The 13705-nt window shown below is 47.6% G+C and overlaps 1 protein-coding gene across 24 annotated transcripts in view; it reads left to right on the top strand.

Annotated features, from left to right (window-relative positions):
- Positions 1-787: 787 nt before the first annotated feature.
- Positions 788-13705, top strand: part of BEND7 (BEN domain containing 7) — an 89852-nt gene continuing 76934 nt past the window's right edge. For 14 of the 24 annotated variants that reach the window (XM_055352346.2, XM_055352363.2, XM_055352365.2 and 11 more), the window contains exons 1-2: positions 788-1312; positions 3552-3635. In XM_055352346.2, coding sequence (XP_055208321.2) covers positions 1252-1312; positions 3552-3635 — 145 coding nt within the window. In that variant the 5' untranslated portion in view covers positions 788-1251. The remainder of the gene's footprint in view (positions 1313-3551; positions 3636-13705) is intronic. The other 10 variants (XM_055352360.2, XM_055352361.2, XM_031015585.3 and 7 more) reach the window with 6 other exon arrangements.

Here is a 13705-nt window from a genome sequence, read left to right as displayed (position 1 = left end):
TCCTACCATTCCCAGGTGGTGTGAAATTCTTTTCCTGGCCCACTCGAAAGATGTGAGAAAGAAATGGTGCCTGAAGTGCGCTCTCTGCTCCCCCGAAAAGAATATTACACATAACTAGTAAGCGCTTTGTGTTTGGGTCCATGATTCCGACACATGACGTGGAGAAGCATAGTCCCTTGCACCTGCCTTGACCATGGCCTCCTGGGAGTCCCCAGGGCCACCAAGCCCCCCATTCCAAGTGCTCTCCTTGAATGTGACTCGGCTCTTTCCACAATCCGCCCAGCCTGGGTTAGGGAATGGGAGCTCTCTACTGTATTCTTCTCCACAATATTCTAAAACCTCCTCTCTGTCCTTGTATAGAGAGCGCAAATGGGTAAGTTTTTTCCCCCTAAAACTTGCTTAAAATCAGCGCGTCGGGCCCCGGGGCGCCCGGGATGTGAGGGCGGGGAGGTGGTTGTCGGGGCGGTCCGCGCCCCCACTGCGAGGTGCACGGAGGAGCTCGGCCCAGCAAGCGGCGGAGGGAGGCCAGCGACCCGGTCTGCGAGCGGAGGCCCGGGCGGCGGCGTCGTCCCCGGGGGCAGGCAGGCCGGCCGGGCCCGGGCCAGGGCGCTGCGCCGCGGCCTCCGCGCCTCCTCGGGGCGCCGCGCGGCCAGGCCGGCGGCGGCCCCCGGGGATGGCGGCGGCCGGGCTCCGCCAGCAGGTGGCCCTGGGGTCCCAGCGGCACCGCCCCCTCCGCCGGCGCCCCTCCTCCCGCGGGGGCGGTCAGCGCCCCGGCCGGCTCTGCACCCGCCGCCGCCCTCCCCGCAGCCCGCCCGCCGCGTCTTCGGGGCCGCTGCCGCCGCCGCCGCCGCCGCGACCGCAGGCTGAGCCCAGGCGGGCCGGCCGCCCCGAGCCGCCCCCCGCTGCCGCCGCCGCCGCCGCGCCCCCGCCCGGCCCGCTCCCAACGGAAAGTTGGGCTGCGGCGGGCGGCGTCTGGAACCCGCGGGCCGGCATGAGCGGGGGCCGCGGGGGCGCCTAGGGCACCGGGAGGCGGCGCCGCGCGGGGGCAACTTCGCCCGGGAGCCCACGCCGCCGGGCCCCGCGCCTGCAGCCCCGAGCGGGCTCGCGGTGGTTCCTCCCGTCCCGCGGCCTCCCCCCGCCGACTCCAGGCGCGGACCTTGGTCCCGGCGGCTCCGCGGCGGTGACACGAGCCCGCGCCGCCGCTGCCGCTGCCGCCGCCTCCTCAGCCCCCGTCGCCGCCTTCCCCGCACCATGGAGTTCTCCGAGAGGAAAAGAAGCAGGAAATCCCAGAGCTTCAAACTGGTGAGCCGAGGTAAGCGGCCGCCGGGGCGGCGGGGGCAGGCAGCGGGCGCCGCGCCCTCGGCCGCCCGCGGTGGTCCACCGTTGGGGGCGCGCCCTCCCGGAGCCCCCGGTCCTTCCCGGTCCCCCGGTGCCTCCGCCGGGCTGGCAGGCAGGGCCGCGGCCGCACACGCCGGGCGGCGGGGAAAGTTGTGCGGGGGGAGCCGGGGTGTTATTTAACGTAAACAAGTCGGAGGGCAGCTCAGGAAATTAGCAAACAATGACACCGGGGGGCCCGAGCCCTCCTCGGGGCGCCTCCGGGGCAGGGCTGGGGCGGCCGCGGACCTGCCTGGCCATCAGGCCGAGCGTGGACCCTCGGACCTGAGATTTGCTGTTTTTGTTTTCTGGGGTCTTCCCCCTTCCCCCCGCCAAGAGAAGGAGGAAAAAGGATGACCGTTGTTGTTCTTTTTAAGGAGAAAGAAGCTCACGCCGTGTCCAAGCCCAAGGCGGAATTGTTGACATCCAACATCTCTAGCTAGCTGATTTGGGTTGGAAAGGTGTTTTAGACTAGATCATATAGCAGTCAGATAAGTATCCTTTAAAAAAAAGAAAAAAGAAAAGAAAGAAAAGAAATCCATCTCTTTCCTGACGAATTAACAGGTGTACACCACACTCTAGGGTTTGTGTTTTGTCAGGGAGGGGAAAGTGGAATACAGTCTTGTCTGTGTTCAGTTACTTGTTAAGAGTCTTTATCTTCCTGATTTGACTTTTTTTTAAAAAAATGATAACTCAAGAGCCATCGTGAAAATATATCTCAAAATGCATTGTCATCTTTAATTAGGGGCAGGTGACTTTTTTCATTGTAATGTCACAAGTCCTCATATTGAGTTTAGACCTGCTCTGTTTAAATGTCGTCTTTTAATCAAGTTGAGGTCAAAGCCAAACCCCAACCTGTCCACTTTTCCTCTGTCGTTTTCTCTAGCATTGGCATCAGGGTAGAAACTCCAACAACCTGCAGAAGTCGCGTGTAAACTGATGAAAATTAGTGAAAAAATCGTGGACAATTGCAAGTAATCGAATTTTTCACACTGAGCTAAGCTAGCTAAGATGTGGATTTGGTTCATCTGAAAATGCTTTGATTATAGGCATTTTGAAGATCCATTCTTATCTGCCTCCCCTAATTTAGTTTGGATACTGTTTAATGAAAGAGGCCTGAAATAGTTTCACGCATTCGAAATACTTGGCTCTTCCCACTTTCTGAGTAAATTTTTTTTTCCACATCCGTGTTGATTACTCAGTTACTTGGACTTTTAAAAGTCTCTGTCTGGGTGATTGCCCTGTTGGTGCTATCTGATTCATTCAGGAATGTAAGCTGCTTTCTTATTGATGACCTCAGAGAACTTAACTGCTTTATCTTAAAAGTGAGAGTAGTTTTGTTGACTTTGTCCTGTGAGGTCTAAGGCCAGAGAAAGGGGACTAGGTGTTAAGGAGGAACATCTATTTTCATGCCTTAGTGACCCTGCTTTTCAAAAATAGAAGCAAAAATGCAGTAGCCTCCATAGAGAAGCTTGTAAAATATTGTATTTGAAACTTTGACTGACATAGCAAGTTTTTCCTTTTTCCTTTTTTCTTTTAATTATAGGTCTGATTCTTCTCTTTCTCTGCAGGTGCAGTTTTAGAAAATAAACTTGCATATTAAATAAAGTGCAGTAGCTGAATGCGAAAGAGTCACTTGTGTGAAAGATGAAAATCTTGCTTTCTTATCCAAATCATACTACATTTGAAATAACAAATCAGTATTTTTCATGTGTGCTTGCCTTTAAGCTGCTTAAAGGCTGAGATTTTCTGGGTAAACTGAGAAAACTAGAGTGCTGGCTAACTTTAAAGCATACTGTTGATATGCTGGTGAAAATGGGTTGTGAAGAGAAATTTGGAAACCTCCCCTGCTCTATGATTGGGCAAACATACTTGCCACCTCAAAGAAAAAAAGCCTAAAAATTGGCATCTGTGGGTACAATTTACCGTGAAAATGGTGTGATCAAGCAAAGCTGTCTTCCAAAGCCAAAGTAATCTTTCAAGTTTGCGTACTCCAGAATAAGCAAAGTTTTAGGAATTATTATTGACTACAAATTCTGTGATTATTTCAGTTCTCAAAAAGTTTATTTATAAATTATAGAGTATACATACTAAATAGAATGAGATTCTAGACTTGACTGCTTATTCCTATCTTGAGGTCCTTAGGATTCTAATTTTTGGTTGTTTTCTCATGCCAGATTATCACCATGAGGTGTATAAGATCCCAGAATTCAGCAACGATGTTAATGGGGAGGCCAAAGAGACACAGCCCATTTTTTTAGGTAGGTTCCTATGTCAATTAATATCTCAGCAAAACATTGTGACCATTTGCAATTAGGGGGAAAAAAGGAAATTGTTCAGGAACGGGAAATGTCTGCCATTGCTTAATGTATGACATTCTTTTCAAGACCTTTTATTTTACAGATTGCCAATATATCCCTTATTAACATTGCTAAAAGTTGTAATTTCAGACATAAATGTTTATTAGTGTCTACACACAGTGCTAATTATCACTCACTCACAGAGCCAGATGCTGACTGTGCAGTTTTGTGGCTCTGCGCTCACCCCATTTACATTGCATATTCGCTGGCATGCTTCACTGGCAATAGTTTGTGTAATTGGGGTATTACATCTTTGACATCTGGATAACAGAAATTCAATTTCCAGGAAGCTGCTATTTGTTTGGTTTTGCTTCTGCCTTGGGTGGGATAGAGGATTAATGTGCTGTCTTATTATAATGTCCCTTCACCTCTGTGGCCCAGTTGCTAATCCTGCCATGACAAAATTAAATCTACAGTCAAAAAGCATAAGGAAAATAAAAGTGTGACTGTCTGCCTAACCAGCTCTTGATAGTGCTAGTTATCATCAAGCAGCTCCTCATTTTCCTGACTTTGTGTTCCTTTCACACCAGCATTTTGGGACAGGGGGAACAGCGTGCTTTCCTCTTACCGTCCTTGTTCCCAGCTCACGTCAGGGACGAGCAGAGCTAAAACAGCATTTCTGAGACTTTCCAGCAAGTGTAGCTGCATGATGGGTGGGTAGGTAGCCACAAACATTGCCACCTTTTCCATGTGCAGTGTTGGTGCAAATACTGTACAGGAAAGACTTTGGATGTGCAGTTTTTTATTTGCACACCATCAGCCAAAAATGAAACCATGTAGGATTTTGCCTCTAAGAGTGAAGTACCCATAAGGTCAGGGTGGAGAGTAGATGGTGGCGTTGGGCCTCAACCTTGTCCATCTTGGACCTCTGCAATCCCAGGTAGCAGGGTGAGGGCCCAGCACTGCACAGCAAGGAAGCAGAACATGAGAGAGGTCAGAGCGAGAACGATTACAAGCAAAGCCACAATTACCCCATCAAGGGAGACTTCAGGTAGCAGGACTGCTGCTCAGACCCAGTGTGGGTCAGCCTTCAAACGAAGCTCTCACCAGGATCTCTCTGGTTTTGCTTTGAGGGATAGAAAGGGTGGGTCGGGATGCATTGGGAAGAAGTCAAATATTAATATATACTTTAAGAGGAAAAATAGGAGGGAAATGTCAGCATTTCTTACATGAGCGATCATTGATAGCACATAGATCTTTCTGCTGAGGGAAAGAATATCACTGGGGCCAGCACTGCTCCCAGTACCTGTTTACTGTTAAGAGAGCTAGGAGCCAAAAGGTTAATAATCAAGTGAAATGCTGTGGCCCAGAAAGAGAATATTCTTGGATTCTAGTCTTTCCAGTCCCCTAAACTTGGTCAGTTGGAAATCTTTTTTTTTTTTTTTTTTTTTTTTGAGATGGAGGTTCACTGTTGTTATCCAGGCTGGAGTGCAATGGCATGATCTCGGCTCACTGCAACCCCTGCCTCCCAGGTTCAGGCGATTCTCCTGCCTCAGCCTCCCGAGTAGCTGGGATTACAAGCACCTGCCACCATGCTTGGCTAATTTTTTGTATTTTTAGTAGAGACAGAGTTTTACCATGTTGGCCAGGCTGGTCTCGAACTCCTGACCTCAGGTGATCCACCTGCCTCAGCCTCCCAAAGTGCTGGGATTACAGGCGTGAGCCACCGCGCCTGGCTGGTCAGCTGGAATTTTGTATTATCAAAGTACCACTCTATATAGCCATTCGAAATAATGAATTTACCCTTTAGTAGAAAATTTACGTTCACCATACAAATGGAACATCATGTCCTTGATTTAGTTCTCCAGCAAGGCAGGCTTTCCCGCACTTTCTGCTGTGTACTACTAGAAAAGTGGTAAGGTCACTACAAAGGAAGTGAATTGTAAGGATAAGAGAGGGGAAGCTGAAGAGCAACAGGATGCTAGTGCCCAGGATTCAGTAAGCTGGAAACTCCCAGAGATGATAGACGTTGTTGCTTTTCTTCTTCCTAGTCCAAGTTGAGGAAGATGCAAGAATTCCAATGAAAGACCAGGCTTGAGATAGATACACTTTCAAAGTGGTTGCTCCAGAAGGCCTTCAACATCAAGAGACAAAAGATTGAACAGCCTGCGAGTGTGCTGTGGGTTATTTTCAATCTTTTGCTCATTCTTGGGTCATCATGTAGTTGGTTCCCAAATAACATTTTTATTTTGTGATCTCTAGGTCAGTTAAGAAAAAATAACAGAAATTGTCACAGAAACATGATTTCTGGAGCAATTGAGAATAGTTACTGATGGCATCTGAGAGTAGGAATTTTTTGTTGACAGTGTTATATAGTTTCATAGTTACACTTTTCAAAACATGAAGATTTCAATTATGTTTATTTTATAAATTGCTAAAGCCTGTCCATAAAGATGTAGAATTATATGGGAAGCTTATGACATCCAAGGGGGTTTGGTACCAAAATACTAGAACTCTTTCCCCTATAACGAAGTACTGACACACTGTCCCAGGGATGGTCTATAGGATTTTCTACATTCAAACATATGTGTTCCCTTTAATACTATCTGCATCTATAAGATCAAAGTTTATGTTCTAGGTGAAAAAGAGTCTTCTAGAATGTGGCAGAGGTTCCCACATCAAATCTACTTCTCTGGAACATTTTTAGGCTGTTAACGAATGTAGTGTATCTCACATGGTAGGGTAGCTCAGTAGTGTAAATGGCTTGGCCTCGTGCTTTAGGAATTACTCACATATTTTTAATTGGATAATAGGGTCAGAAGACGTTACTTTACCCTGTGGACATTGACTTTCTCAAGCTGGCTGTGATGGGACTACAATGAAGATTTAAGCACTGTTTGAAGGGAAACAGTTCTCTTAAATCAGTTCAGCCAGTGTCTAGAAGATACTCTGAACTCAGCACTTTTCTGGAATGGGAGTGGGGTCAGAGATAGTCACAGAAATGGATAGGACAGGGACCTTGTTCTCAGGGATTCAGATCCAGCTGGGGAGGAGACAGGACAAATTCAGGAAACGGAGCAGTATTCAGCAATCGTAAGAGCTACAGTTGTTTGAGCACTTAACTGTGTGCAAGGCAGCACACTGAGCACTTTACATGAAAGACCTGATTTGCTCTTTGCAGCATGTCTGTACGAGTTACCGTCATCCCCATTTTGTAGATGAGCCTAGAGATGTCGAGGTGACCTGCCCAAGGTCTCTCAAGTAGGAAGTGCCACAGGTGGGGTTCCAGTGCAGGTCTGCCTGAGCTTTGAACACTCCACTTAACCGCCTGTCTGTGAACAGTAATTAAATGACAAATGTGAATGATCAGGGCAACAGCAAATGCAGAGTTGGAAGGGGTAGAGGGGAGGGCTCTGCAAAGCAGAGATGTTGAACTACAGGAAAGATTCGCTCCTGTATTTCTCCTCCCTGGAGAAGATTCCAGGTGGGAAGGGTGAGGGATCCGCCAATAAGCATCATTATAGCTCGACCATGAGTGTTGCACTTATGGTTTAGAAAGTGCTTTCACATCTGTCTTCTCGGGATTTTTACCATATACCTGTGGGGTAGTCAGGGCAGATATAATGATTCCTATAATGATGGGAACCGAAGCTCAGTTACCTGACCTCACGAATAGCAGAGGCCGGAGTAAACCCAGGCCTCCTCTCAAAAGATCTTTCCCCTCTGCCCTGTGGAGCCAGGCAAAGCCAAGGCTCATGGAGGAGGTCTTAGCTGCTAGCAGGGCACTTTTAGAAGGATTTTAATGAGACAATTAATTTATTATTCATAGCAGTAATGCAAATATAAAATGAAGTCTCTTTTCACACATTGGATTTTGGGTTAGATTTATCATAGTATGTACATTGGAAACATGTTTGTCTGTCAGGTGTTCAGTCTCATTCATTAATTCATTCAACAGAAATTCATTGTGCTCCATTTACATCCATGCCAAGCCCTGTTCTAGTTATTCTTTTTAATATTCAGTTCAGTTATTCAGCTTCCCATAGATGAAGCACACAGTGTGGCAGCCATGCCAGCTGAGCAGGGTCGACATCTCTGAAACTCTGAAGTCTCTTTTCAGTGGCTTTCTTGATGACAGCTGCACCCACTAGAGTCCCCAGAATCTCCCCAAAGACGACACACTCGAACAATTCCTGTGCACTTTTACAAGTTAGAGAGTTATCTCCCAGCCACGACATCGTTCTCTTCTCTGGAGGACTCGGCAGGTCCGTCTGTAAAATGGAGGAGGTCTTCACCTGGAGTCAGGTGGCCTGGGTCCCACCCTGGTTCTTGGTTGGTTTCAAAAGGCTTGGGAGCTGAGCCCCCGCTTCCAAGAGGAAGAAGGGTCTAGTGTGTCACCATACCTGGGGCAGGAGTTGCAACCTCAGAGGAAATGAAGGGCCAAGGGGGAAAAGTGGAACCCCAAAATCCCAGTATGTGGAAGCAAGTGCTTCCCCTCTGTTCCTTCCCACAAAAGCTCCACCTTCAGCACCCTGGCCCCACTGTGTCCTTGTGTCCCTGTGCTCTTTCTTGTCAGTCCTCTCCTTTTTTGGTGGTGGAATGAATGGGACAGATGACCAGGAGTGTCTCTTGGGGTTAGGTACGTGGCCAGTAATAGTGTTATTTACCCAGAGCTTGCTGTGTGCCAGCACTATGTAAAGGACTTTGTAAATGTTATCCCATTAATTGTCCCAAGAAACGTGTTGTTTTTCCCTCTTTATGGATGAAGAATTTGAGGAGTTCACAGAGTTACTCAGTGCCAGAGCCAGGATGCAAGCCAGGGTCTGCCTGTCTCCAAAGCAAGCCCTTAACCGCATGGCAGGCTTTGTTCAAACGTGCTCCCAAGCGGAACCCCCAGTATGTCCAGCAGATCAGAGGGGAGCAGAGCTGCTTGAAAAAAGGTCGAGGAGACCCAGAGAGCCTTACGTGCGTTTCACATTCCTCTGTGGGCCTCTGCAGAATGTTAGGGCGCCCCCAGTCACTGTTTTAAAACTCCTGGTCTAGACAGTTCCCAAGGCTTCATACAGCACCTGATTTGTCTGAGTATACTCTAGGACCGAAAAATGGCTTCAAAAACAATTGCAAGCAAAGTCAGTTTGGAGAGCCTCTTGAGGGAACTTAAATACCGATGGCTTCTTTCAATTTATGTGCACATAAACATATGTTTCAGTAGCTGTGGATGCAGAACTTGGTCGTTCTCACGTATGACTTGTTGCCTAAAGTCTGGGAGGCATTTGTAGTTAGGCCATCCGGGCACTCCATCTCTCATTTAGTTTCTATTGCAGCTACACTGTGAGGTTGGTGTTGGGTCGGCCTCATGTTTTACAAATGGGAACCTCAACTCAGGGATGAAAGTGATTTGCCCAAGGCTACATGGTCATTAGTAGCTGACCACACCTTCCAGTGGGGTCTCCTGACATCCACTTCTGAGTTCTTCACCTTGTCAGAGCTGCCACAACTGCTTGCTCCAACCTGCCCACGTGGGCTGATCTCAGTACGTAACTTCGCACCCTCTCTCCTGCTTAGAGACTTCAGCTGCCTTGTCATGGGTCTAGAATCAAGGCAGAGCCCTTCACTGAGTGTCTAGTATGCGCGGTCTGACCCGACCACATCTGCATCTCCCTGTCCACAGCTTTCATGTAACCGCCTTCCCTTGAGCCAACCAGCTTCCTAAACCAGGACTTCCAGGTGCAGAGGAGGCACCACAGGGAGAAGGAATGGGGTGGGCAGGAGCTACGGCCTGGGAAAGCCCCTCCTGCTGGGAAGAAAGGAGCTAGGGCTTGTTTACTGCCTCCCGTGTGCGCTGGGCACTTCCGAACTTTATCTCATTTAACACTGAGACCAGCTCTGAGAAGGTATTGTCATTTCTACTTTTATATGAGAAAAATGGGCCTTTAGAATTGTTAATGTACGTAAGGTCATAGAACTAGGAGACAAGAGCCTGGATCTGGAATTTGGACATGGCCTGGCCACGATCTTTCCACTGTACCATGCTGCCTTGGAGGAGCGAGGCCCCGCTCTCCTCTCTCTTTCAGTTCTCTGTCTGTTTCTAAACCGCCCTTCCAGCCTTCTCTTGCTCTTCACCCTCACTGAAAACATGTGCTGTGTCAAACTGATCACATCATTCCTTCCTAAAGCACCTTCCCATTCTCATCTCTGCCATTTCACTGCGGCTCCTTCTCCATCCTAGCCTCCTACCATTCCTTACCCCATTTCCAGACTCCTAGTAAAATCCTGTCTCTCCTATCGGTTTTTAAAGCTCAATTCAAATATTACCTTGGCCTGTAAGCCTTCTCAGTTTACATAGCGTAGCAGAGAGAAGTTGGATTTAGAGTCAGAAAACCTTGCTTTGAATCTCAGGCTCCAGTTCTAACACCTTGGATAACACTCTTGGGGGGTTTTCTTCATCTTCTGTAATAGAAGAATAACGTTGGCCCTCCTGACGCACATGCGAAATCCTGTATGGTAAAACACTTTTTCAAACTGGAAAACACTGTATTTGTGTTTTTATTACCCCATTCTCTCTCCTTCTCCCAGATTTAGGAGTTATCTTTTCTTTTTTTTTTTTCTTTCTTTTTTTTTGAGACGGAGTCTCGCTCTGTTGCCCAGGCTGGAGTGCAGTGGCGCCATCTCAGCTCACTGCAAGCTCCACCTCCCGGGTTCACGCCATTCTCCTGCCTCAGCCTCCCGAGTAGCTGGGACTACAGGCGCCCACCACCACACCCGGCTAATTTTTTTGTATTTTTTTTTAGTAGAGACGGGGTTTCACCATGTTAGCCAGGATGGTCTCGATCTCCTGACCTCGTGATCCACCTGCCTCGGCCTCCCAAAGTGCTGGGATTACAGGCATGAGCCACCGTGCCCAGCCTAGGAGTTATCTATTCTTCCGATCACTTGGGCACTAAGTAATAACATTACTCTTTTCTGGCACTTACCATGTGATGCCTAATATTTACTTATTTTTGTGTGTGGCTTTATTGTGCTCAAGTCACCCTGCAGATCCTCCCCCAAAACTTAACAGCTGCCACATTGAAATGTGGTTATTTTCAGGACTCTCCTAATCGCTCCTAATGTAAATTGTCAGATCCTAGAGGGCAAGTGTGACCTGAGTTCATTTTGGATCCTTTGAGAACCTAGCACAATGCTGTATCCGTAATAGGTACTCTGCTGATAGGTCCTCAGATATGTGATTTAAATGCATGAATATATTGGACACTGTCGTTAGGACTCTGAAGATTTATTGTAAAGTATACTGCTATATTGAGATTTTAGAGACATTTAGTGAGCCAAACTAAAAGATGCCTCATTTAACTTTAAGCTTCTGTAACATACTAGAGTAGAAATTTGGGATTTCTGATGTTGATTTGTGAGATACAACTTCTTTTTTCAAATCCAGAAGACACCGAAAAGGAGAACTCACATATGAAAGCCAGTGACATGTTGGAAACCAAAATTGGAAAATCACATTTGTTCTGCTTGTTCCTTATTCTCCTCTAACACAGGTACAGCTTTAGAAAGGTGCTTAAGATAGCGCTGGCCCGTCTGTAAACTGATGTTGACATTGTTGACTTCTCAGATTTCACATGAAGCAAGCTTTTCTACCTTAATTTAAGGACATAAAGCCATGTATTAAAGATCACACCAACAAACCTTAGTGCCTGTCGGGTTTCTGAGGGAGTTGGGCCCCTGCACACAGCCACCCAAGTTGTACCTGCCCAAGGGGGCCCTGTGAGGGGCCAGTGGGGCTGACATGCAGCCTGCAGCCTGCTCGCCACGGCCCGCGTGGGGGCAGCAGCTGTCCTGGGGAAAAGCCACCTCTTTCTGTTTCTCGGGGAGGCTCATTGTGGTTCAGCAACTGCCCTGTAAATGAAAAGTGTGATATATTGTGGTCTTTTACTTTTCTTACACTGATCATGACCAAATCATTGAAAAAAATAAATAAATTCATGAAGGATAGAATCTAAGGAAACGTGTTGACAATTCAGCCTCCCTGTGATTTTGTTTTCTGAGGAAAATCATATGGCCATCTATACGGTGAAATAAGGATTTTGAACCAGTGTGTTTTGCATCTCAAAGTTAAAAATAGACCTGGGATGTTGGCGCGGGAAGTCTGTTATCCTTATAAGTAGCAGATTATCGGAGAGAAAGTGACCTGGACAGCAGCGCCTCAGCAGTAGCAGGGGAGCGGGGCTGGCGAAGGGCAGAAACCTGAACCTGCAGCCATTGCGATCCACATGGTGCCTTTCGGCTTCTGAGAGTATCGTGTGCAACTTGGGCTGCCCCTCTGCCTGAAATTCTTTTCCATTTTTCAGAGACAGGGTCTCGCTCTGTTGCCCTGGCTGGAGTGCAGTGGTGTGATTATAGCTTACTAAAGCCTCCAACTCCTGGGCTCAAGGTACTCAGCCTCCCAAGTAGCTGGGACTTCAGGCATGCACCACCATGCCCAGCTAATTTTTTTATTTTTTGTAGAGACAGCGTCTCCCTCTGTTGCCCCAGCTGGTCTTGAACTCCTGGCCTCAAGCAGTCCTCCAGCCTTGGCTTCCCACAGTGCTGGGATTATAGGTGTGATGCTTGAAATTCTTTATCATCTAAGTGTACCCAAACTCCCTAGCATGACAGCTGAGACCCTGCACGAACTGCCTCCGTCTACTTCTTCGAGCTGATTCCTGACACTCCCCTCTTGCCTCCATGTGCGGCAGCCATACCAGACCACTTTTCATTCCTGCAGCAGCTCTTCTTCCTTATGTTTTAGGCTGTGCACTTCCTCACCTCATTGACATGCTTACCACTCTTCTGCAAAAAAAAAAAATTCTACAAAAAAATACAAAAATTAGCCAGGTGTCATGGTGCATACCTGTAGTCCCAACTACTCAGGAGGCTGAGGTGGGAGGATCAGTTGAGCCCGGTGGGTGGGAGTTGCAGCGAGCTGAGATAGCACCATTGCACTCCAGCCTGGGCAACAAGTGAGATCCTGTCTCAAAAAAAAAAAAAAAAGCCACCAGAAAACCCTAATAGGGCAACAAATGCCTGCTTAATTTATTTGTTCTGCTTCCTTCTTAAAGAATATAACCAGATATTCCAATCAACACTTATTTTTTGTATGGTCACAAAAATCTTCAATGGACACTGAGGAATACAGTCTTTTACTTAAACACTTAAATATAATGGTCTTTGGCACTGGAAATCCAAAAGCCTCCTTTGGTATCAACTCTTCAAAGCCTGTATGTATCCTGCTGTCATCTAGCCTGATCTCTTTGCATTTTTGTTTGCAGAACAGTGTCTGGCACATTCTAGGAAATATCATAAGTATTTGTTAAATAATTTTTTTTTCCTTTGAGTTAGAGTCTCGCTGTGTCACCCAAGCTGGAGTGCAGCGGCGCGATTTTGGTTCACTGCATCCTTCACCGCCAGGTTCAAGCGATTCTCCTGCCTCAGCCTCCCGAGTAGCTGGGACTATAGGCACGTGCCACCACGCCTGGCTAGTTTTTGTATTTTTAGTGGAGATGGGGTTTCACCATGTTGGCCAGGCAGGTCTTGAACTCCTGACTTCAAGAGATCTGCCTGCCTGAAGATCGCCACCGCGCCCAGCCTGTTTTCTATTTTAATAGGTAGCAGTCTCCCTCCTTTAAAGTCTAACTCTGAAATAGGATGCACTCCTGTGCCCCTGTGTGTCACCAGCCTCCGCGCCACCCCTGGGCCTCGCAGACTCACATGGCACAAGGGACAGCACCCCTGGAATCTTGCAACACCAGGGCCCTGGCATGTGCTCTGCCGGCCTGTTTGCCTAGAGTGACCTCGACTACCTTTGCCTCCGTGATCTTTTATTTATCCTTCCAGTCTCAGTTTGAATTCCTTCAGGGCAAGAGTCTGAGTGTCCAATGCTGTATTCCTAACGTAGTATTCCTTGGCGCAGAGTAGACTCTTAATAACTATTCTTGAATAAATGAATGAGTTCCATGTTAAACCATGTTAAAAGGTAATGTGCCTCCAGT

Source organism: Gorilla gorilla, chromosome 8 (assembly GCF_029281585.2).
Source record: "Gorilla gorilla gorilla isolate KB3781 chromosome 8, NHGRI_mGorGor1-v2.1_pri, whole genome shotgun sequence".
Taxonomy (NCBI): domain Eukaryota; kingdom Metazoa; phylum Chordata; class Mammalia; order Primates; family Hominidae; genus Gorilla; species Gorilla gorilla.
The sequence above is the reverse complement of the archived record's forward strand: the minus strand, read 5'-3'. Positions and strand labels throughout refer to the sequence as shown.